General features: G+C 44.3%; 1 protein-coding gene across 1 annotated transcript in view; it reads left to right on the top strand.

The window, feature by feature from the left end:
- The window catches only part of STK39 (serine/threonine kinase 39), a 1,706,935-nt gene that overhangs the window by 1,385,979 nt on the left and 294,782 nt on the right, over nucleotides 1-26,174 (top strand). The window contains exon 16 of the mRNA XM_069225277.1: nucleotides 210-278. Within this exon, the coding sequence (XP_069081378.1) occupies nucleotides 210-278 (69 nt within the window). The remainder of the gene's footprint in view (nucleotides 1-209; nucleotides 279-26,174) is intronic.

The following is a 26,174-nucleotide window of genomic DNA, read 5'->3' as shown; positions in this document are numbered from 1 at the left end:
TATTAATGTAGTCTCTTGAGCAAGATTGTGTTAATATTTTAACCCGTTTAATGGTGTTTTCAACTTACTGACTATTTAAATATATTTGTAAGCACAAGATAATCTGATCACATTATCTAGTTTGTAGTCTGAGTTGTTCAGCTTGCATTTTGTGTTGTATTTCAGTTTATGTTTTGACCCTCAATGATATTCTTTTTATGTTTCAACAGACACAGCAGATGGTGTATCTCAAGAGTTGTTTTCCGCAGGCCTTGTCGATGGTCATGATGTAGTAATAGGTAAGCTTTGAATAGAACTAAAATTTGATCGATATTTTTCATACTACACAAACATTAAAAAGGACAATTATAGTGGGCAAATAATAATGTATGCTTTTATGCCCAGGATTGTAGCTTAATGGGGTAGTTTTAATATGCTCAGCAACATCATCTGTATTTTGTCCTATGACCCCCTCTTGATGATTGACACTCTTCTGTCTGTGCTTGAAACACTAAAGATCTAAGGCCCTCATTTCAACTTTCAAAGTTGAATCCGCTGTGCGGCCGCCATTGCGGCTGCATTCCCGCAGTGGCTATTTGGAGATCCCCGCTGGGCCGGCGGGGATCTCGGCCGCAACACGGGAGCCGGCTCCAAGTGGAGCCAGTGGTGTTGCGGGGTGCGATGGGTGGAGTTGCACCAGTCGCGCTTTTCACTGTCTGCTATGCAGCCAGTGAAAAGCTCCATGGGCCCGTGGCAGGGGACCCCTGCACTGCCCATGCCAGATGTGGCGGGAAACCGCTGGTCCCGGCTGTGCGACCGCGGCGCTTCCACCGCGGTCGTAATCCCATGGGAAGCAGCACCAGCCTGTTGGCAGTGCTTCCGTCGACCGCCAGGATTGTAATGAGGGCCTAAGTTTGTTGTTTATTGTAACAGCTCATTTATTACAACCCAAGGTGCAGGCTTTAGAGGATATAAATGCAACTGCAAAATCATTTCGTAGATACGTTTTACTTCTGTAAACAACTGTGGCAAGTTAAGTGAAGTCCATGATTGAAAATTCAGAAATTTGCATCTGAAACGTTAATACTAAAGCATTTTTATATTCACAAAGAATTCTAGGAGTACTTTGGGGTATCTGTGGAATGTGAAGGAGCGGGTGCGGCACGCAGGACTGTGTGGGGGGGTCGGAGCGGGTTCTATAATTAATTAAATAAAATAAAAATTTACCTTGTTTCTCGTCACACATTTTGCTGCAGGCTAGTCCTGACGCAGCCAGGGCGCTCTCAGGCAGACAGTGCCGGACTGGAGAGAGCCTACTGTGCATGTGTGTGATGGCTGGCCAAACACACGTGCACTGAGGGGAGTGCACAGTGCACTCCCCTCACTGCTCGTCACCCCCATGTCCCCGCCCATTTCATAACGAAACATAGTTTATTATCCCTTTGTTGTGAAAGGTTTTGCAGCTTCTGCTGCTGACAGGGGGGCGACGCTCCTCCGCCCTAACAGAAGAGCCGCCCTTGCCCTCATCTCTCCATTGCCCTCTCTCAAATGCAATTTATTTATTTTGAAGCGCTGGTAAAGGCTGGCCTAAACAATCCACTCAGCTATCCACATAAAATACAGATATGTTCTTTACAGAATGCATATTAACCTTCTACACTACTTTATGGTGAGTCAAAGCTGCCAGTAGAAAAAACACTGACCTCTCTCTGTTGTAGGAACATTAATCACAAGAGTTATTGTGACATTTTATTGCTGCCTGAAAGCTGGATGCACAAGGAACTCTGCAGCAAGTGCTTCTAAATTATACTGCTATTGCTAAACACAGCATCCCTCCCTCCCACGGTCAGCGCTCCCCCTCAAGGTCAGCCCCCAGTGAGGCCACTCTGGTCGCACCGCTCTAAATCCAGCCTAGGTAGATCTTTCATATACATCATTTAGATTGTTGTTTCTACCAGGAGATATCTCTAGGGCACATATTATTTTCTTGCCCTACAAAGCATTGCATTCTCACTGCAAATTGGCAACATTTGTCCTTCTTCTGAAGTATTCAAGCACTGATGAAACTGTTGTTACATCTCAATCTAAAATAATAGCCAGAAAGGTGATTCACCAGGCTTGGATGATGGACAGGTCAGTTATGATTTCATTGTCAAAGAACAATTGAATGCTGTCCTACAACCGGGAGATGCCCCTCCTTAACCTTTTGTACATAGATGCCATGGCCTCTTTGGTTCATTGCGGACTTATCACATTAGTTGACAACATGCACCATGCAAACCAGCTGATTTATAATGTGAAAATAGCTGAGTGTGAGAGCTCAGCCTTAAGTTGGACTTCTAGAGTGCACTCATAACACATACGTATTGATGTCTAATCCATCCCAATGACTTGCTGTATATCATATATATCCTCACTTTCCAATGGGACTTTGCACATACATAGAACCTAAATCCATTTCGTATGAGTTCATACATGATGCTAACCAATTTCCTTTTTCACAAACTAACCTTTCCTCAACATATACTGTTTCTGGTAGTTCTGTACTTCTAGGGCTATTCTAAATTTGTTTTATTTAGTGGTTGTCCTGAAATGGATGATGTGAAAGCGCTTATAATTACCCTATTATCCTCCACTTCCATCAACATGTTTCAGCCGCCTTTAAAAATGGACCAACATAAATGCTTTGTATAATACTCAGTTATGTATTTCTCGTGGATTGTTTTTCAGTTCATTCATCCCACCTTACTACCTAGGTGAATAACACTCTTTTATCAATATACATTTTGCTATTTACAATGGTCGGTCTCTATTCTCATACAGGTGTGTCACACCCTTCTTGTTCATGCAGTCGTGGTCTTGCTTCTATCTTGTAAATGTGAGTCTTACCCAGATGTTGATGACAATTCTCTCAACCCAGGGAACCCAAGGGAGCATCACCCTACTGTCAAAGACTAGAACATATAAACAGGCTACTTACATATTTGGAATCCAACTTAGCTCCTGTATATGATGATACAACCAGGTGCTTGCTGTTCCCCTGAGGCAAGTCCTCCAAATCCCACTGTTTTGCCAATTTGCGCTACTCTCTTGTGATGATCGGCTGGCCATTGACAGTTAGTACGGCAGTTTGCTACGGAATGCAAACATTATTAGGAGGCCCCACGCATTAATAGCAGATGCTATGGTGCCCTATGACCCCAGTTTTAAGGAAAAAATGAGAGGGATTCAGGACTAAATAGTGTGAATTCCCCACTTACTATTCCAAGGGATCAGTGCTGCCCATTCTGCTGTGGTGTTCCGTTCGCCGATAAGATTATTTTCTGCATACTGTCTATTTTAACTTGTTCACATCTATGGTTTACGCCAGCGAGACAGTGTTGCATCAAACTCCGCTACTTGCAGCGGCCATCTCAGTAATCTCAAAAGGACCCAGAGCACTCAAGTCAGTCAATACCTGTTCACACTTAGATTGGGCATCACTCTGTCACTGCTGCTTCTTACGTTAGTTTTTTTTTGTGGCCATCATGGTGGTTTTTAGTTGGTGATCAACTGCACACCAGGACATCTATCGAACCACTAGCACCATCCCATGTGTATTGAGGCGACGCCTAAGTCACATACTTTTATCATTTTATCAGAGCCGTTTTCTTGCTGGCACTTGCATGGCTATGGTAATGGATGGATTAAAGCTCCAGCTAAAAGGTCAGTTTGATACAAAAACACCCAATCTGTGTAATTGTAACAACTTTGTTGGTTAAACAGTAAACAAAGGATGTCTCAATCCAAAGGTCTATACTGTCCCTGCCAATATAACTTGTTCAATATTGCTAGCTTAAACTAGAACTCCTATTAAGGTGACCACGAAAGTCACGGTTCTACTCAATGCTAATAACTTTAATTGTCAGTACGAGTCCAATAGTCAGCGAAACTGTCTCACCCCGATATTAACTGCTTTTCCCATCTATTATATGCAGTCCAATAGAACTCACACCAGTCATAAAATGTGTTAGTATCCTTTAGTAGGCAGGTGATGCCACAGGATCTCGTCATTCAATAAGCCCACATTCGTTCACAGGCAATAGACCCATCGCAGTTCCCTTCTTAACAAAGACAACCTTCATTCAGTCACTCCTCCTTTGAGGCTTGGTTTATCGATTGAGAATCAGGCCCTTAGACTTCAGGTCTAAATTTAGACTTCACGTTCAAGTCTGCCTTTGTAAATCAGTCCGTGTGTATAAGCAATTGGAGACTGTCTTAAGTATACCTATGCAACTTTCCCTGACCATATAAGTCTGTCTGGTCCATTGCTTCACATACTTTCCTATAGCTGACCAAGAGTCACATTTTTATGTTTTTTAAACGAAAAGATACTTGTGATTCTTCTTGCAGGCTTTGTTTTCATATCTGCAATTTGTAAATCGAATCCAAGCCACGTGATACACTGTGCAGTGTGTCAAACACACACCCATTCGCACACACACCAAAGACGTTTGGGCTGAAGTCATGCAATAGTACTTTCTTTAACTTTGTGTCAGGCAAAATATTACTTTTTAAGAACAAAAATTGAAAAGAGACTTATGATTCTCCTAGTAGGCTAAGTTCTCTTGTCGATGATTTGTAATTCGAATGCTAGCCATCTTGTACACTCTTAAGTGTGTGCGTAGAAAAACACGCATATTTGCACAGGCACCAATCAAACATACACATACACACACGCGCGCACACATACAGAACTCTACAAACACACTGGCACACATTTATTTGCTTGATTTTTATGGTAACATATCGCTTCCCAAAAGGCTCGCCGACGCTCTGAATATGAAATACGGAAGAAAGTGAAAAAGGAGCATATTTAATACAGTAATGGGAAGAAGGCGAGATGAAATATGGAAGAACAGATGGCAGCGTCTCAGACAGATTAGATAGTGGCCATGGAAGTTATGTTCTGTGACAACAATCTTGAAGACAGATTTTAAAGAGAAACCTGGGAATAACGCTGTCTTAAAAACACAGAATATTGTGCCCAAAATCTAGATGCACTAATTGAAGTTGAACATCCTGTTAAAAAAACACATTGGGGCTGATTTAAGAAAAGAGGCACTACACCCAGTGAAGTGCAACTTTTCTTGCATCCTTTAGTACCCCCCACCGCCACCATGTGTGCGACATATTTAAAGTACAGTGCACCATGGGTCAGGGTAAGGGGCAAAAGCATCAACATTTTTGACGCTACTGATGTACTGTTCAGGGTTAGTGATAAAATGGTGCTAACTCTGGACAGTACATAGGGGCCCATTGTAACCAATGGTCTGCTCCCTTTTAACGCCTCCTCTGAGCAGGCATTAAAAATGATGAAAAGAATGGTGCAATGAAATCTTTTTCAGATTTCTTTGCGCCATTTTTTCGCCTCCCCCTCCCAATGGGGGAATGACCCTTGCATACATTATGCCTGGCACAGGCATAATGTAGCACACAGGGTTAGAACGTGGCGCAATGCATGCATTGCACCACTTTTATGTAAAAAAAAATGGCGCTAATGTGACGCAAGAAGGCGCTAGGCCATCTTAAATGTGGGCAATTGTATTGTAATGCACTATGCACTTTTCTACAAAATTTAAACAAATGCAGTTTATTTCATTTAACGCGAAAAACATTTGGATTGAGCGTCTTGCATACTACATAATTTTGATGAAATTTTGAGTTATAAGTTGCAGGAAAAGAAATGCATAGTTCACTTTTGCTCCGTCATAGCACAGAAAACAGGATTGTGATATGGCCTCTGTATTGTATGAGGGCTGGTGCTGTGAATGTTGGATTAATGACTCCTAGTATGGAGTCAGTGAGCGAGTGCAACATATTTGTAGGTGGCATTTGGAAGACGAATAGCATGCGAGCAGTACTTATTAGATAAAGGGAAAACAAAAAAATGATGTGTGCAATGCTCAGACTAATCTAAGCCACTGTTAATTACTCAGGGTTGCCTTCCTGTCCATACAGCCTTTGAAATTACTAGTGGCTGAGACTACCTCAAGCTTATCACTCATCAAGTATTGTTCTCCTCACTGCGACAGTCTTAAGTACAAATTGTGTGCTCAGACAGTTCCTGTGTTCACTGTACCACTGGAATCAAGCTATATTGCATTGATATGGCCTAAGTAGGTGAAACAAGTCTGGGGTTCCATGTGGTCTCATCTGGAGGGACCTGGCTGGGCAATTCCGGCTGCACTGTTCCTCCTGGAGCAGGATCAAGCCTGGATTGCACATGATGACTCATTTCCTGGATTGGTATGGTAGGTAAAAATTGATGGAATGGACTGTGGCCCCACAAAACGACCAGTAGCTGAAATGAATTCAGAAATTTCACCCTACACCTTTTTGCTTTTCTTAATGGATAAAATAACATAAATCAACCTTTCAAATCCCAAATGCTATGATCCTTTTGCGTAGATGCGGGTGTCTTCTTTGCATGCTGAAACATCAATTGTTGTATAAGTTCTAACGTGCATCCTACATAACCTCTACTCTCACCCTTTGCATTTGAGAGTGCCGCATGTTTCATAGAGTGCAGGAGGACCTTCACAGTTCAAAAATAGCATTTTCACCTCAGGGTTCTGAGTGTGACAGTGACTTTGCTCATAACTCGACTTGGCTCAGAATCACTCGAAGGGAAATATTCCCATTGTGGATGACAAGCAATCTAGTCCACGTGTGACTCGACCTTACTCTTGGTTGATTGTGTCTTTCGGAATACAGTATTGCTCAATGTACAGAAACATATGTAAATAAGCTAGTCATTTTTCTTGAAGATAGAGGTCTGTTTTTAATGTTTTCTAATTTTTCGTTTTACACTTTCATTCTGGTGAATAATACGTAGTAAAATATAATAATCTCAATAGTTAATGATGCATTTTAAGTACATGATTACACATTTCGATTGTAAAACACAAATAATGGCCACAATGTTTTCCTATGATTTTTACAAAAACATCCGAATTACTAGCGTGTCAACTAAAGCAACGCCTTTTACTTTTTCTTCCTTATACAGGCATTAGTAAAAAAAGGTATAGAAATTGTAAGATAAAAATGTATCTGACTACATAAAAATTGTCTACTATATGGTGATGATGAAGCCTATGACTCAGTACCTGAAGACAAATACTGGAGATTCAGAGTGTGAAACATTGACAAGAGCAGTCCTTTCACAATCCGTACTGTCACGAGTATGTTCAGACAGATATGGTGGGTGGTGAGACCTGCTGGGTAAGACTGTGAAGAGTATAGGAAACATATAATATCCAACACAAGAAGACCCACGTAGATTAAATTTGAAATAATACACCTTTGGTCTAGGTATTTCAATGTAAATATGTTACTTATTGGCGACTAGAGATTTCCAAGCACTTACTGGGAATGTGAGGTGTTTCATTCCTGGTGTATGAATCATACATGGGTTTTTGTTAAAGATCTAAAACTTTGAAAATCTAAGCCTTTGGTATATTTTTCAGGCATATAGGCATATGGAATATATTCTTGAATGTGCACAGAATGCTCCCTCACACACAGGAGTACTTGACAAGAATGGCAGTATTGAAATCGGCAAAGCAGCTGTGCTGTACGTAAAGGGTCATTGTTCCTCAGGATATTGGTACAGAGTGATTTTAATTTTAATTACTTACAGATTTGATTTTTTTTTTGTTCTTTATGTAGCTATTTAATCAATGTATTTTACAGTGGTGGCTGGTATATTTAGTCCGGGGGTGGGCCACAAACCCGCACGCGCACTCACCCATCTACATACACACTCACACCCATGCATTCACAGGCGTGAACACATACACCTACAATTCACAAGGACATAAACACGCACACACCCTTTCTCTGAACATACATTCATATATACACACGCATGCACGCACCAAACATTTAAAGAAAACTTCAGCAGTGATCTTGGGTGGCAGGAAGGAAGCCTCAGTGTTTCCTAGAGGACGAGGGCTTCCACCTTCTCTTATTTACTGACATTTTGTATGGGTCAGCCAATGAGAGGAGTAGGTAGTCCTTCATTTGTCACAGAGTGGTATTGGTTCAGTGAGGCTGCTGGACCCCACTCTGTGATGAGCATCACTGGTGGAGAATTGGCCCTTGGCACCTCAGAGCTTAAAACTGAAGCTCCTAGGTCTGAGTCTATCTGTGGTGGGCCCCTCGTCATGAGATGAAGGACCGCCAAGCATTTTTGCCATACTGAAGAGGTCATACCCACAAGGCTGAGAAATCTTCTGCCTGGCAAAGTTCAGCTCAGGCAACCAGGTGCCTGCATATATGACATAGGTACAGCACCTGACTGCCTGACATGACCATGAAGAGTGTCTGTCAGGCCGACCTAAGCCCACCTCGACAGGACCTCTCATGTTTGCAAAAAGATGGGGTTGAGGTCTCTAAGGGTATTTGAAAGTGTAATCTAAAGCACACAATTTGTCAATATTTTGTTCTATATTCAGGGCACCTTTTTAAGCCACCACAGGACTGTTGCTGTCCTGCCTTCATAGAATGCAGACACTGAGCAAATAAGAGGATAGTGTCTTTGCATCCTCTTCAATTGCACATCTCTAGAACTCTTAGCAGGGTGTAACATAGTCAGCCTGCTGCTTTGTTTAAGTGTTATGATTTCTCTTCATTACCAGTGTGCTGTGGTCCGGCCTTCTTCGAACCTGTCAAATTACCAGTCAATATGTGTGAGCCTGCAGCCCTGCTAGTAGTACTGGAGGCATACACTGTGTCTAAGTGAGGCAGAGGGTAGTGATACTGTTTCTCTGCAGGAAAGAAGACTTCTAACCAAGTGCTTTCCTGCAGCTCTTTTCACATTCTGGGCAGATTTGTGCCAGACCAAGTAAAATCCAATTACAGATTTCTTTGCAGGGATGGCCACCAATATTCCCAATGGCTGAACCTTTCCTCATCATAGAACATGGGGGAGTGTGCTCTGTAATAGCTTACTGAACCTGACCTGAGATGCTCCATATAAAATGGGCAAGACACAAGATACTATGTAAGGAAAAATAAAGCAAAACTCTTGCAAATTATCATTAAATGTGTGTCTCCATTTTGAGCAGCGTGGCGAAGATGGTGGTCTGAACATAAAGTAGCACTACCTGTTTATTGAGTATGGTGAAAGCCCACAACGACCTCCACACCCCACCAGTAGAAGTATCTTTTTCTCACGAGTCACCCTGATTCTCTTTGCACCATTGACTGTTCTTCCTACTTGAGGCCTGAAGAAGTTGACTGGGGTTCCAGGCTGGATTCATTGCAACTGGTCATTGCTAGGAAGCCAAACTCAGTGCGGACATTGAACTAATTGCAGGTGCATGAGTCTTGAAACAATATAACAATAGCATATACAACTTAGATATGTTGTAGTAATATGTATATAGGAAATTTTCTCCCTGCATATGAAGCCCATTCTACTCTTTTCTTATCCAGAACTGCCATGCTTTATAGGTGGCTGCAAGTTGGGAAAAAGAGTGGGACCTGGTGGGCTTCCCGGTCAAGGGTTTAAGTTAGTGGAGGCAGCTGAGGCTCTGCCTTTGGAAACTCAGACCTTCACCTGACTCCTGATAGACCTGGGAGACCGAAAAGTTTGACGGATCGGAGCACTGCTACTTATGCCTGTGCTGCCATGCCATCAAATGCTGTCATGCCATCAAATGCTAAATAACACTACAATGATGATGTTTACAGGTAAAATGTGGTAGGAAGGAAGCTTGATACTTTTACCACAGATTCCTCACCTTGTGAATATTCCCCAGGTGTCAAACTGTTTGTGGAAACTTTAAAGCAGTTCTTCTGCATGCATGTAGGCGGCATGATGTGGCTCCAGTCCAACGTTGTTCTAATCCAGAAGTGATGAGTGTAGTTGCTTAAAAGCACCACTCATTCACACTGTCGGCAGATCTTTTCTTTACCCTCCGTCAGATGCAGATCCGTAGTTTTTCCTGGGCTTTGACCAGTCTTTTTCAGAGAAACTTTATCAGGGTGCAATTAAATTGCCATCCCCTAAAACAACAGGGTTTGAACTGTGCAGGGACTGTTGCAAACCCCATCCCTGCGATACCTCCTTACAAAGTCTATTTGTGGTGCCTGGGGTCAAATCACTTCTCAGGGGCCTGTGGTGACTGCGCCCAGATGAACCTGAAGGCAATACGGGATTATGAGGCCAGGCTCCACAGTGCCAAACACAAGTATACTCAGTCAAATTCAAAAGGAAGATCCAGTTCCCACTGCAGATTGTCATCGTGGTCAAAGTCTTCGGATAAGTCAAAAGAAAAAGCACAAGAAATCGAAGCAATTGTATTTGTTCACAGATACAGTTAGTAGTATTCATCAGAAGAACATGATACTTACCTTTGGTGATGATGTTTATGGTGGATACTCTTTCTAACAGACAATTTCTCATCAACCCTTCCACCTCCCCGTTCTGTGAACTGGAGTGTTTTACCATCTAAAAAGGTTCCAGGTCCAGAGAGCTACACAGTGGCCACGCCACTCTGCAGATGGTCTCTGTGTCAGAGTGCACAGGTGGCCTAGAAAGCAACTGATATTAGCATGCATGGATGGTGCTTAGATGCAACTCTGCTCACCATTTACGAAGCGTAATAACGTTGGCACAGAGCTGCGCAATGACACCTTCCAGCACGCAGAAGAATAGCCATAAAGCTTCCAGATTCAGTCCTGCACCTGAGGAATTTTCACAAGGGGCGGAATCTGCAGCTAAATCGAGTATCCTCCAGAACGATTGTTACTAAAGGTATGTAACCTGTTCATCAGTGTATTTATTTGTTTGGTGTTTTCGTTGATGTATATCCAGTCGGTGCTTCAAAGCATTGGAAGAGTGGTGCAAAAGGGTGGTCTTAATAACTGGACAGTATTCTGTTGCATTGTAGCTAGGTCTGAAATGCATATATTTATTTAATTTGACTTTATTTGGGGGGTTTGTAAAACGCTTCTCCATGCAGAATTGGATAGAAATCCTAAAATCATAATTAAAACATGGAAAGTCTATTTCTCTTCATTCCATGTTGAAATCTACAACTTAGCAGTTCAGCCTCGTGCACTGTCTCATTAGTCTTTCTGACAGCATACTGCATATTATTTCTGCAGGCAATACTGGCAGTTTGTGAAAGCAGCTGGGTGGAAAACCTGCAATTCCTGTAATCACATTATAAAATTATGGCCGCAACCAGACCAAATGCCAGAAACATCAAATGCACAGTATCTGCTTTTGCAGCATACTGCTAGAAAGAAACGAGAGGCAAGACTCCTTGCCTGCTATGCAGCGCCATTGGTGTTCGAGCTATTACTGCTAGAGTTTTATTTATTATTTGGATGCTTAGCTTAGGCATGTTACAGTTGTATATTTACTAAAATCCTACAAGAACGTGTTGTTTCTTAAAAAAAAGTTGAGTCCTTATTGTTATCATTTCGATTAAGTAAATTTGGTACAAATGTATAAAAGCATTTAGCAATCTCAGGCCCTGCGATTCCCAAACTCACAGAGTTTCTAACCACAGTATGGGATTTCAAATGTACTAAACCACTTTTGCAACTTGGAAAAACCTTTTCAAATTACAAAAGGGTTTTTCTGCTTGATTCGGAATTACAGTTAAGAGGAGGCATGAAGTGGACATCCTGTCCTAATTACAATTCACAATGAGATTTTCAGTGGTTTGTGATTGTAGTTATTGTTGCAAACCATTGAAAAGTTACCAAAACTCAAAGTAAGTGGCAAGGCATATGCAAAGTGGAATTTCACATATTCCTTGTGGTGTTTTGTGAATATCTTTTTTCAATTGTTGCAGTGGGCTTTTGAATTTCTGTAGTCGGAGTAGCCTGTGTAATCAAGGAGTGGAGATAACTAATCCTCGTTGGATTCAGATAAGTCTTCTCCTTTTTATGAGGTTTCTGCCCTCCCTAGCAGTACTAAGTAGTGGAGGAACCATACCTTCCTGCGGGTTCACCTATCATAGTCTAGATCCTAATGACATGAAAAAGAAACAATAAGGGAGAGTTTTTGTTGCAACCCTCACAATATGCATCATTCTGTTTAAACACGTAGTTTAGGGAGCTGTGAGACAAGTTGTGTGAGACTCATTTGAAGTCTGTAGTAAAAGGCTATTGGAGTCATTTAGAGATAGGTCAGGAGGCTGCAAATTCACTGAGGTGCGAAGCCCCACCTCCAAAAACCCAGTAGTTGCCCACCTGTCATATTTCAAGTTGCCTGCTCCGCTGGGGAGGCATTTGTTTCTGCTCATCATGTGTTCTTATATCCCATGAACAAATTCCCAAAGGTTTCAAAATTGTAGGAAACATTGTTTTAATTATCATGCAGGCTCTATCACGCCTTGCATGCCACTCCAAGGGAGGAATAAGTACAATTTGAAGGCTCTTCATACACAGGACAGATCTACTAACATTTATGGATGGGCCCCAGAAAGACATACGAGGGTCTGCAATCAGAAATCTTGCAGCTCCCACACAATAGAGTAAGGTGGGAACCAAAAAGTTTAGCTGATAACTCAACCAATTTAGGGCTGCTGTTCCATTCAGCTATCTGTGAATTAAGAGGAAGTATCTGAAAGAGGTCTGGGTGATGATTGCTGGCACACCCAGCGATCGGGTGACAGAGACAGAAATCTATATTGAAATGGAATATCTGGTGCTGTCTGAGACGAAAGGGAAGCAGATTTAGTAATGATCCTGTTGCTCTGGAGGAACCATTTAAGCCCTCCCAACACCCTCTAACCCTGCATGTAGTGTAAGTTTGACAGGTAGCTTGTATTTATAGAACTACATCTAGAGTCAATCTAGGAAGTTTAGGAAAAGGTTTACCTGGTTCATCCTGGAAACTGTCAGAACAGTAAATGTGTGTTAGAAATGGGGTCTTTGGTTGGCAGTCAGGTTACCCACTGTCCAAGCAAGGACCCTCACTTTAGTCAGGGTAAAAGAGAATCACCCTCAGCTAACCCCTGCTTACCCCCTTGGCAGCTTGCCACGAGCAGTAGGCTCAACTTCAGAGTGCTAGGTGTAAAGTATTCATATACACACACAGTATTTTAAGGAAAACACTACACAACACAGGTTTCGAAAAATAGAGAATATTTATCCTAATAAAACAAGACCAAAACAACAAAAATCCACAGTACACAAATCATCAATTATCAATCAATTAAAAAGCAAAAAGAGTCTTCATGTAGGTTTAAACACACACTAACACTGTTTGCCTGAAAATGTACCTTGGGTGCGTCAAAAATAACCCCGCATGGGCGAGTGCGTGTCAAAAAGGGCTTGCGAAGCATCGATTTCACTCATGAGCGAGACCTGCACACACAGACACGGCAGTGGCAGGTCTGAGACGTGATTACAGAGCTACTTATGTGGGTGGCACAACCAGTGGTGCAGGCCCACTAGTAGTATTTGATTTACAGGCCCTGTGCACCTCTAGTGCACTGTACCAGGGACTTACTAATAAATCAAATATGCCAATAATGGATAAGCCAATAACATACACATTTTGTAAAGGAGAACTTGCACTTTGGCACTGGTTAGCAGTGGTAAAGTGCCCAGAGTAACAGAAACAGCAAAATCAGAGTCCAGCACACATCAATAACCTGGGAAACAGAGGCAAAACGTTAAGGAAGACCACGCCATGGATGAAAAGTCTAACAATGTGCATCAGGATAGCAACAAAAACTGTATCCATAAAATCAAAACTAAACTAAAGTGTAGGGTAAATTACAGAAATGCAATTCTCACAGACAAAAACAAGTTGTTGCTCTAAGCTTTGAGCAACCAAGCATAATCTTACAAAGGCTTAGGGCCTGGTTTAAAGTTTGGAGGAGGAGTTACTCCATCATCAATGAAAAGGATATCCCGTCCACCCTATTACAAGTTCCATAGACTGTAATGAAATTGTAATACGGCGGACAGAATTTCGGTCACATTTGTAACAGAGTAACCCCCTCTGATAAACTCTAACTCAGCCCCTTAAAGCAGTGTACAGATGCATATTTATAACTTTTGGCTTTATTGAAATACATGTACACACTGAGCATCATTGGGAAGCAGATGTCATAGTGTGTTTTATCATGGGACTGTATTCAATCCTGATCTACACTAAACATCCTGTGATTCTGGGCAAACTTCATAATCTCCCTGTGCCAAAAATACAACGAACTCAAGCATTACATAAACGTATAATTAATTTGGTTCTGTTGCAAAGTAAAAATATAGAAAATGATCGAGTATGTCAGTTTAGAAAGGTACTTGTCCTCTTCAAGTGGTTAGGAGCAGATAATTTACCATGGAACAGAATGGTGTGGCTGAAGGTCACTACAACTGGTATTGATATTTGTTCAGGTATTTTTCCCATATTTGTTTTCCTTTACACCTCAATACCAAAGAAACATTAATGTATTCCAACCCCTGCTCTCCATAGAATATGACAAAGTTCATAGATGAATGCACAGCTTAACCCATTAATGCCCGATGACTGTACAGACCTAGCTATTCTCTCACAAGCAGACTCATTCACACAAACGTAGCCAAAAGGCTTGCAGATTATTGATGAACCAGTATTTTTATTGGGGATTTAAAATTCCATCATCTTGTTGGCCACATACAACCAAAGTGCTCTTGCCATTCACTTATGGTTGGTATTGATATCACACTAATACACATGGCAAAATGGCAAAGGGTAATCAGAATTAAAGAAAAAGATAAACGAAAACAACACAAAATAAATTCTAAGACAGCACTGTATAATTTAAACAAAACTACAGAGTTCAGATGTATTACTCTGACTAAGAAGACTAATTTCAAGTGGAGAAAGGAGCAGTGAAACCATATTAGAATTTCTAAAAAGAAATATGGACTGCCTCAGACTTTTTCTTATTTGAGTCACCTCACATTTCCTTTTTTAATATATATCTAATTGTGCTGTTCTATGAAATCGCACCCTGTGCTTCATGAGCAGTCAAGCACTGCACTGAAATGCAAAGTTTGCCTCGTCTATATGTTGAATAAAATACAGATTATCACCTCACCAACTTTTCCATCTATGGCCTTTTTCTTTATTTTAACTAGCTGAGCTCACAAATGTTTAGGTAAATTCCTTTTACACACATCTAGTGGCCGTTCATAAGCTTAAATTAGAACATTGGAATGTTGAGAGCTCCAGTGAAAACAATGGAGAAACTCGGGGTTTATAATGGCTGGTATAAACCCAAAGCTCCAATATTCCAATGTTTGCTTCATATTTCTCCCTTTTTAATTTAGAACATTCTACCCTTAGTAGGTGTAATGTTCTAATAGCCTTATAATCTTTCGGCTGCGGCCTATACCGGTTGTTAAAGGCCCTCTCCCTCGTTATAGGCCCTCACCTGCGGCTCTGGCCTATAACTCAGTTTTAGGGCCTTTAACAACCAATATAGCCCTTGGCAGTGTGCTATAAGTCTATAATATTTGCTGGATGGACCACTGCTTTCCGAATATATATATATCTAGGTTCACCTGTGTCACTGAGGGTACCCATGCTCCTTTTGAATCTCTGATTAAGTGCCATATCCCCAAAACATCTAGGGAGTGTTAGCACTTCTGACCTTATTTGGTTTCTTATCTTTAGATTTTGAGGTGATGCGTTTGAGGTTCGATGGACATTTTGACTGCGCTTACAGTAGTTCCCACCATAAGACTCAGTTCCAATACAAAACAATAGCAATACCAATCAATAACATCAATAATCGTGGGAGTCAGTAATTTCCACACACCATGACCCCTTGGCCATAAATAACCACACCTTTATGTAAAAGTTAGAATGGTGATTTCCCTATATTAACAATGCTAATATCACATAACTTAGGCCCTCATTACAACCCTGGCGGTTGGTGTTAAAGTCACGGTAAAACCGCCAACAGGTCGGCAGTAATTACCACCAAATTATGACCATGGCGGAAAGATCTCTGATAGACAGCCAATGTACCACACCGACTGCTAGGGCAGAAACAACAGTCACCACGGCGGTAGCTCGTATAGCCAGGCGGGAGCCAATGTTCCCTCCGCCATATTAAGACACAGCAAACCGCCACCTTTTCCGGGGTGGTACCAACAACATCAAAAGCCTGGGGAAAACACTGCACAGAAGTGAAAGGCCTCACCATTGGAGACACAGGGAACAACCACGCCGCCATGGAGCTCAAGCTGCATGTCTTCCCCATGATCTTCTACATGCTGCTCCACCATGAACATAAGTGCTTGCGAAGACGACGATGGTGAGTACAGCTGCCTAGCACACAAGAGATGGAGGGAGGAAAATGACAGTGACACACACACACACACACAACATCCCTCCCCCAACACCATACACACAATCAGCTGCATCACAAAAACGTTTTTAGCCTGTAACTCGGATGAATAATGCAAGGACAAAATGATTTTGAAGAAGTGGATGAAATGAGAGCAACTCATCAAGAAAAATAAGTTAGGCAAGATAATAGATATGTACACAAAAAGGGACACAGCCCAGTCCACAATGTTCGTAGGCCAAATGGCCACAGGCCAAAGTGCAAGGCCACACATGTCACCTGCATCAACACTGAGAGAACACTGCAGGGGCATTAGTTGGTAAATAGGCAGGCACCTCAGGGGGATGGGGGACAGGGGGCACCTCAGCCGGGAGATGGAACAAGACCACTGGTTCTAGAGGGGACAACATGCCCTGTGCTTGATCCTGGGGAGTGCAAGGCCACAGTCTCTTGAGTGGGTGACTTGCCCACTTGCTCTGGAGGGGGCAACATGCCCTGTGCTTGATCCTTGGGAGTGCAAGGCCACAGGCTCTTGAGTGGGTGACTTGATTACTGGTTCTAGAGTGGGCCTCGTGCCCTGTGCTCTTGATACTCTTGAGTCTTGGCTATGTGGGTGTATTACCCACTGGTTCTGGAGGGGGCCTCATGCCCTGTGTTCTTGATCCTGGGGAGTCTTGGCTTTGTGGGTGTCTTACCCACTCGTTCTGGAGGGGGCCTCGTGCCCTGTGCTCTTGATCCCGGGGAGTGCAAGGTCACAGTCTTTCAGGTGGGTGGCATAACCACTGGCGGTGACGGCTGCTTAGTGGAGGTGGTGCTGCTGGTGGGGGGATGCTCCTGCCCATCCCCTGCAACCTTGGATGGCTGCTAAGTGGAGGTGGTGGTGGTGCTGGGGGGAGAGGCTCCTACCTATCCCCTGCAACCTCGGACGACTGCCCACCGGAGGTGGTGGTGCTGCTGTTGGGGGGCGGCTCCTGCCCATCCCCTGTAACATCGAACGGCTGCACAACCATGGTTGGTGGTGGGGGCTCCGTCACAGTTCCTTCCCAAGGTGCCTTGCTCTTGTTGCCTGCTGGTGCAGGATCCTTGCTCTTCCTGGCAGCTGGGGCAGGCTCCTTTACCTTCCCGCCTGCTGGGGCAGGCTCCTTGCTCTTTCTGGCAGGTGGGGCATGCTCCTTTCCCTTGAGGCTGCCTGGTGCAGGCTCCTTCACCTTCAGGACATGTGGCCTAGATCCTTTTCCACCACAAGTGGGTATGGTGACAACTAGGCCCGTGGACTGGGTGGCTGAGGTGCTTAGCTGGGTTCTTCCCACCCTGGCCATCCATGTAGGATGGGGGTAGGGGTAGGGAAGAGGCCAATGGTGGATAGGAGCAGTTTTTTAGGGACACTGGGAAAGGAAGAGGGAGAAGAAATGGGAGTGGAGCAAGAGGTAGTGGTTGTTGGAGGTGTCTGTCTCAGATTGTGGGTGCAGGTGCATGGGCTGAGTGCTGTTGTGAGGTGGATGGCCCTTGGTAGTCTGAGTGCTTGAGTTTGTGTACCTTAGGAGAGGGGTCTGGCACAGTGGGAGAGGACACAGGGGACGTGTGCATGGCTGTTGTGGAGGTGTCTGCAAGTGAAGTGTTCTGCTTGGTGTGTTGATGATGCTGGTAGTGGATGATGATGTAGTGCATGCAGGTGTGAGTGTAGACGGTACTGGGAGGGAGGTGGAAGAGGAGGAGGAGGGGAAGACAGTGGAAATAGTATATGTTGCTGCGTCTGCATCTGGATGGTGTTTGTGTGAGTGCCTGTGGGATGCAGTGTGGGGCTTGTGGTTGCCTATACCACTCTTGTGTGTTTTTGTGCATGCTCATCTAGCTGTGTGCTTGGGATGGGTTGGAGTTGAGGAGAATGGGATTGGGAAGAGGAAGTTGGAGGGGGGAGGGTAGAAACAGGGAGAATGGCTGCCATCAGAGAGGAGGCCAGAGCATGGATCGATCTCTGTTGGGCCACCAATCCAGTGTGAATGCCCTCCAGGAATGCATTAGTCTGTTGCATCTGGGCTGCCAGCCCCTGGACGGCATTCACAATGGGTGACTGCCCTACAGAGATGGATCTCAGGAAGTCAATAGCCTCCTCACTCAGGGCAGCAGGGCTAGCTGGGGCAGGGCCTGAGGTGCCTGGGGTGAAGGAGATGCCCACCCTCCTGGGTGTGCGGGCACGGGCAACATGCTGAGGGGCTGCTTGGAGGGTGGTGCTGGTATGGGGAGTGGCATATGTACCTGTAGCTGGGGTGGTCACAGAAGTGTCCACCACCACCAGGGAGAGTCTATCGGAGGAGCTATCTGTGTCAGAACTGTCCCCTCCAGTTTATGCTGTGGTGCTCCCCTCGCCCTCCGTTCCACTGGTGCCCTCACCGTCAGTGGACTCTGCCTCCTGGGTCCTGTGGGATGCAGCTCCCTCCGTCGCCTTTGCCGCTGCTCCTCCGCTAGATGATGCTAATGCACATAAGGACAGGGTGACAAAACAAAAATGGTGGGGAAGAGACAAAGGATACACTTGGTCAGTGGCTGCACCAACATCACCGTTGGCGTACACAGCACCCTGACACACAGGGAACAGCCCTACGCAATATGCCATAGCACTAGCAGAGAAATAGTTAGCAGCCAAGCCATGGGGAGGGGCACACACCGCCAAATGCAGCACACCTGGGACCCACCCAGCCCTGACCAGTTGTGGATGCCTACAAGCTAGGTAGCATGATTATCCCTTCTGAACCCTAGCCACCAGGGGACCTATGCTGCAATGTCAGGCCTGGCCTAAGGGCACCCACTGACACACATCCCCCACCCGGATACCACCGTACCATGCGTATGTTGTAATGATGGGCTCTGTACTCACCCCTTTGTGTCTGCTGTGATGCGCCCATGCAGCTCAGGATAGGCCACCGCCAGTATGCGGACAGAGGGGTCAGGGTTCTATGGGCTCCCCTTCCTCGTTGGGAGGCCATCCCCAGCTGGGCCTCTGCCATCTTCTGTGCCCAGCGTCTCAGATCCTTCCACTGTTTCCCACAGTGGGTGCTCCGCCTGCCGTAGACTCCTAGAGTCTGCACATCCTTGGCGATGGCATGCCATATACCTTCTTTTGATGGGCGCTGACCTGCAAAGGAAATAATCACAGGAAAATAGAATTAATCATACAGTCCTGCCTGTTACACTTATGGCCCAACATACAACTTCACATCACCATTTACACGCACATGGCCCAGCACACAACTAATACGCTGTCCAGAGGACATCCACCGACCCCCCTTAAACGGGGACCTTCACACACACCACTCTCTGCATTCATGTCACATGCATAGTGCCCACAGTGTAATCACCTGTTGGTCTGGAGACCCATACAGCAGTCCGTACTCTGGTAGGACCCCATCCACCAGTCTCTCCAACTCTGCCGAAGTGAAGGCTGAGGCCCTTTCCCCAGTCACACAGGCCATGGTAGGTTCCAGACACAGGTCACAGCAGCACATGCATTGTAGGTCCTCTCCTATTGAAGATCAGGTAGCAAATGAGGGATGAGATAGAAAATGGTGGTCACCTCTGCGGCGGAGCACACTGTCACCGCCGGCGTAGATCAACATTGGCCACTGTAACCCATAGGGCCCAATGTTAACCAATGAGGAGTTGCACGGCGTTTCCTGACCGCCTCCCGCAACGGTGCACAACGTCAGCGGAATTACCTCACTTACACCTGTCCCTCCACACAGGACAGGCGGATGCCATTTCAGGGGGGTGAGCAGGGCTGGGATAATTGCTGCGTCACTGGTGAAATTAGGACATACTGTACAAATCACATTTACCCATTACAAGTTAACAGCATGCAAACTCCTGTTGTGGCTCCATTGTTCGGTTTGTGACAGCCTCCTCACTCTTTTGCCCCATAGATTGCTACCGCTGTGGATAAATAGGAGATGGAGACATACCCCCGTGTACAGACCCCTGGTGGGCTTGGCAGCATTGGAGGACAAGCACATTATCCTCACGTATAGACTTGACATGGTCACAATCACAGAGCTGTGTGCCCAATTGGAGCCTGACCTGATATCTACTATCCGTCACCCCACTGGAATCCCCCTCTTGTGCAAGTTCTATCAGTACTCCATTTCCTGGTAACTGGTTCTTTCCAAGAGACAGTGGACTTGGCAGCAGGACTGTCACAGCCAATATTCTCAATAGTGCTAACAAGAGTGTTGTCTGCCCAGATTAAACACATGCACAGCTACATTGTATTTCCTCAGGTTGATGATTTGGCCACAGGCAAGGCTGAGTTCTATGCAATGGGACATATCCCCAAACTAATAGGGGCGATTGATGGAACACATATTGCATTGTCCTCCCCCGTCAGAATGAACAGGTGTTCAGAAATCGGAAGAGTTTCCACTCTATGAATGTACTCTATGAATGCTTGGTGGACCAGTACATCTCCCACGTCAATGCTAAGTATCCAGGGTCGCTGCATGATGCGTTTGTCCTGAGGAATAGCAGCATCCCAAATGTAATGGGCCAACTACAGGGGCACAGGGTGTGGCTAATAGGTGAGCCCTGGTTCCCACCCAGTATATGTTGGTGTATGGGTATGGTGTGGGTTATATGGGATAGTGTGTGGCTAAATGTTGTCCCTCAAAATTTACAGGTGACTCTGGTTACCCCACCTATCATGGCTGCTGACCCCTGTGAGGAATGCCAGGACAAGGGCAGAAGAACGTTATAATGAGGTACATGGATGAACCAGAAGGATAATAGAAAGGACCTTCAGCTTCCTGAAGGCCAGGTTCTGGTGCCTCCATCTAACAGGTGGATACCTGTGCTACTCACCCAAGAAGGTCTGCCAGATAGTAGTGGTATGCTGCATGTTGCACAACCTTGCCCTGAGACCCCATGTATCTTTTCTGCAGGAGGAGGAGGCTGGAGATGCCCGTGTGGCAGCAGTGGACCCTGTGGACAGTGAGGATGAGGAGGCAGGGGATGAGGACAACAGAACATAAGTGATCAGACAATACTTCCAACAACACACAGGTAAGACAGTGTTACTTCACATTTCAATTATATTTGTTTGAATTTCTGTGGCACTGGCATGCTGTTTTTCCCCACTTCTATGCCCACTTACTGTACCCATTGGCAATTCATTTTGCAGATGTTGGTGACCTCACATATTCTCCTGGTGTGATCACTGCAGCCAGCTACAGGTCATTAATCTATGTTCATTTTCTGTACATTTGAATTGCAACGTTTGTACCTGTTTAAATGAATACATACTTGAAAAATTTGACATACTACAAACATCTTTTTTTTCCAAGGGTGTTTATTGAAGTGCTAAAATATGGAGGGGCAAGTGCAATAGGATGGGGTGATGATGGAGGAAAGTACAAGGTACTTTTCCAGTCTGTTTGCAGCACAGGTGCATTGTCCAAGGGGACATAGGAAGGGGAGCAATAGCAGTTCAAGGTGAACAGGGTGACAGAGTGGGACACAAGGGTGACAATCAGGAGAGTCTCATTTTCTGGCGGGGGTCTTGGCAAGTGTCTCTGGCTCAGTCTGGATCGCAGGGAACATTTGCGGGGTGGTTCTCCTTCTGCAGGGGGAGGGGTGCTGGTGGCCTGTGAGTCTGGTGGTGGAGCCTCCTGGCCACTAGCAGCAGCTGTTCAGATGTCTGGCTAATGGCAGGGGCCCGCTGTTGTGTGACTGCCTCCCTCATAATATTGGCCATGTCTTCCAGCACCCCTGCTATGGAGATCAGGGTGTTGTTGATGGGCTGCAAGTTCTCCCTGATCCCCTGGTACTGTCCCTCCTGCAGCCGCCTGTTCTTCTACACATTGTCCAGGATCTGGCCCATCGTGTCCTGGGAATGTTGATATGCTCCGAGGATCTCTGCAAGTGCCTCCTGGAGAGTTGGTTCCCTGGGTCTGTCCTCCCTCTGGCGCACAGCAGTCCTCCCAGTGTCCCTGTTGGCCTGTGCCTTTGTCCCCTGAACCGTGTGCCCACTGCCACTTTCCCCAGATCCCTGATTATCATGGGTATGGGGTGTGGCCTGGGGTCCCTGTAGAGGTGGACACACTGCTGATTGACGGGTCCAGAGGCCCTCAGAATACAGGATTGCCAAGAATTGCTCCTCCCATGCTATTAGTTGTAGGCGAGGAGGTACAGGGTCCACCACCAGTCCTCTGTATAGCGAGTTGGTGTCTTGCTGAAGTGGAACATACCTTCCCCTGTAGGTCATTCCACCTCTTCCTGATGCCATTCCTAGTTCTTGGGTGCTGTCCCACGTCGTTGACCCTGTTCATAATTCTCCTCCATAGCTCCGTCTTCCTAACTATCGATATCTGCTACACCTGTGCTCCAAATATCTGTGGCTCTAACCTGATGATTTCCTCCACCATGACCCTTAGCTTCTCCTCTGTGAAGCGGGGGTGTCTTTGTGGTGCCATTGGTGTTGTGTGAGGTGTGTAGGTGAGGGTGTGTTGGGTAATGTGTTGGGGTATGTGATGAGGGGTGCGTCAGTGGTGTTTAGGTGTGAGTAGTGTGTGGCTCTGGTTATGTCTGTGGTCTTGCTGTCTCTCTGGTGGCAATGGTTTGTAATGGTAAAGGTTTATGGGTAAGGTGTGTGTTGGGCTCGTCAGGTAACAAATTTGTATCAGCTTATACTCCAGTCAGTGCATCTATTGCCAGTTCCTGGGAACATCGCCTTTACACACACTACGTTTTACAAAGTAGCAGTAGCTAGTACAACATATTCTAGCAAGTCTAGCAAGCAACCCTCATGGGAAATAATTTTAGCAAGTAGCATTCGGTAAATGCAATGGAAAATTACAATTTAATTCACTAAGCAGCCATTTTATGATTCGTCTAAGCAGTGCAACTTGACATAAGGCAGTACAGCTAGGCCCATGGCCTCGCTAAATTAAGGCCTATGAATAATAAAGCAAACACATAATACATGATTATTAATATGACATATTACTGCATTAATCCAAACATGAGCAGGACATTTTACATTAATAAGCAGTTAATAAGTACACTTCGTGATTATTGATGGTCACTCAAGTAGGCACATTTTCAAACTTGTGTATTATTTTTTAATATTAACTAATTTTTTATGCAGATTTAACATTCAGAATACATGAATATTCATTAGTAACAATTGAGCATTATCAATCCCGCCTCTGATGACTAAATATTTCATCACACTTACATCTTCCCACACAAATTTTCGTTTCAGCTAAAATTTGTCATCTCTATCCCTTTTATTTTCGTCCCCTCTTTGAATTTTCCCTAAACAAATTTTCCATTCCTCTGATCATTTTTCATTTTCTTCGATTTAATCTCATGATACAATTGACATATACCCCATTCTCCAATTATACAAATCACATTAATCAATATCCCTTCTATTACTTTCAGTGTCATCCCTTTCCCAATGTTCCTGGGCCAATTTCCTATGGAAGCAAATCCTTTCCCAACTTTCTCCCAATCACATGGTTCTTTCAACTCTTTCAAATCAGCACTATCATTAGTCAGATTAGTTAGTAAGCTTCTAATTTCTTTGCTATTATCAGGAATATATGAAGAGCAATGCTTTGAATTCAGCATTTTGCAAACTCTGCCATATTTTGCTAAAAGAATGTCTAACACAAGGTGGTTCTGAAGATTCATAGATCTTACTGTAGCCATTTCCGTATCCATTAGGATCATTGCTCCTGAAAAATTTGTCAACATGTTATCCACAATAGTAGACAACTTTTGAATCTTTATAGAATTCAGAACAACTCCTTCTGAAGGGATTATTGCTCCAAATATATCTCACACTATACTTGAAGGAAACTCTCTCTTTTGTTTAATGTGATGTAATTCAGTCATTTTTGGTAATCTTTTCAAGTCCTCAAGTTAAAATGTAACCACAGACATTAGATCACTTCTGGACATCAAGAGGAACCGCTGCCTGGAGAAGAACTGAGGAGAAGTGCTGCCCTGCCTGTGACTGTGCTTTGTGGAGCTATCCTGCAGTAGCTGCTTTTGCCTGGTGAAAGGGGACAACGACTAGACTTTGTTGTGCATTCCTGCTTGTGAAGAAATCTCCAAGGGCTTGTCCTGAGCTTACCTCCTGTTGTTGAAGTCTCAGGGCCATCGAAGACTTATCCTGCCAGCACCTGGACTCTGTGCTGAGACTTCTGCCCTGCCAAGTGGTGCCCTATCCACTTCCTGGGGCCTTGACAGGTGAAGCTGGCAGACCAAGCTTGCAAATCCACGCGCAGACTGCCGTGCAGGGAAATTTCTGATGCAACCTCCGAGAGCGGCTGAAGAAACGATGGTCCGCTGTTGCCCCGGCTGAAATCGAAGCAGCGCTTTCAGCATGGCTGGAAGATTGACGCATGTGGCTGGAGAAACAACACGCCGCATCGCTGACGGAGGCTGGTAATGTTGCAACCCACACAGCACGGTTTTGCTATAAACCTTGCTGGGTGTGGAAAAACAACGCAATGCCTGCCTGGGCCCAAGTGTTGCCCGGATCGATGCATCGCTCTCCTGGAGAGAGGAAAAACAACGCACATCGCCCGGATCGGAGAAGGAGAAACAACACACGATCTTGCTTGCCCGTCCTTGTTATTTTGACACTACCCAGATACTTTTCAATGCTAACAATGTTTTATCTGTTCACAAAAGGATTTAAGACTCTTAAGTTGTTAACATTAATATCTTGACTTGTGTATGCTGGATTTTTGTCGTTTTGGTCTTGTTTTTTTTAGATAAATATTTTCTGGTTTTCCAAACCTGTGTCGTGTAATTTTGTAGTGTTTTCATTAAGCTACTGTGTGTGTTGGTACAAATACCTTACACCTAGCACTCTGAAGTTAAGCCTGCCTGCTTGTGCCAAACTACCAAGGGGGTGAGTGGGGATTAGCTGAGAGTGAGTCTCCTTTACCCTGACTAGAGTGAGGTTTCTTGCTTGGATAACCTGACTGCCAACCAAAGACCCCATTTCTAACAATAGGTAACTCCTTCTTCGTCTGATGAAGGAATCTGCATGCAAACATAACAATTTCTCACATCCATTGTCTCAACATACTCACTTAATAAGCTATAGAAAACTTTAGAAGAAAGTACTCCTTGTGCATTATCTGCGTGCAAATACTTCTTATCTAACCCGATCATCTCTATGTCTGTGAGTTTGGTAGTTGTTTCTAAATCTGAAGTATGGTTGGCTTTTCTCTTGTCATAAACAGTCATTCCTACAAACAATATCATGCACAATATCATGCATACAATCGCCAAACCAATACTCAAGTATTTACAGCACCTATTCTTCCTACCTTGATAGCTAATGTTACTCATGACCTGTAAAGAATCAGAAAGTAGAAGAGAAAAAATAATAACTATGCAGCAAAAATCAAAAAACAAAATTTTCAATCTTCTTTCAGTAATTATTTGCAGCTTTCAGTCTTATTTTCAGGATCCTGTTATCAAAATCTGTAAGTTTGTCAAAAATAAGTTTAGCAGCTTGTCAAAATCAGATCATCTTGTAAATCAGGTTATCAAAAGCCTTTTCTGGTTACTTTCAACAGTCTTTTTTTTCCTTCTTTGCACTTCTCTCAGCTTATAGTTTCAACAGTTCAGTTCATTGGTTTTCTTTAAGTGCCAAAATATTGACCTGGGTTGTCTCGACAAAACCAAAAGACAATAATTCTCTTTATCATTCACTTGTTGTTGCATTCACCCATTCAGGACCAGCATAACTTTGACTTGCAATTCTCTGTCTTTTCCGCTTTCAATCTCCATTCAACTCTACTTCACTCAGATCTTCTCTCCTTACTT

This window comes from Pleurodeles waltl, chromosome 3_1 (genome assembly GCF_031143425.1).
Source record: "Pleurodeles waltl isolate 20211129_DDA chromosome 3_1, aPleWal1.hap1.20221129, whole genome shotgun sequence".
Lineage (NCBI taxonomy): Eukaryota > Metazoa > Chordata > Amphibia > Caudata > Salamandridae > Pleurodeles > Pleurodeles waltl.
This window is presented reverse-complemented; position numbering and strand designations above follow the sequence as displayed.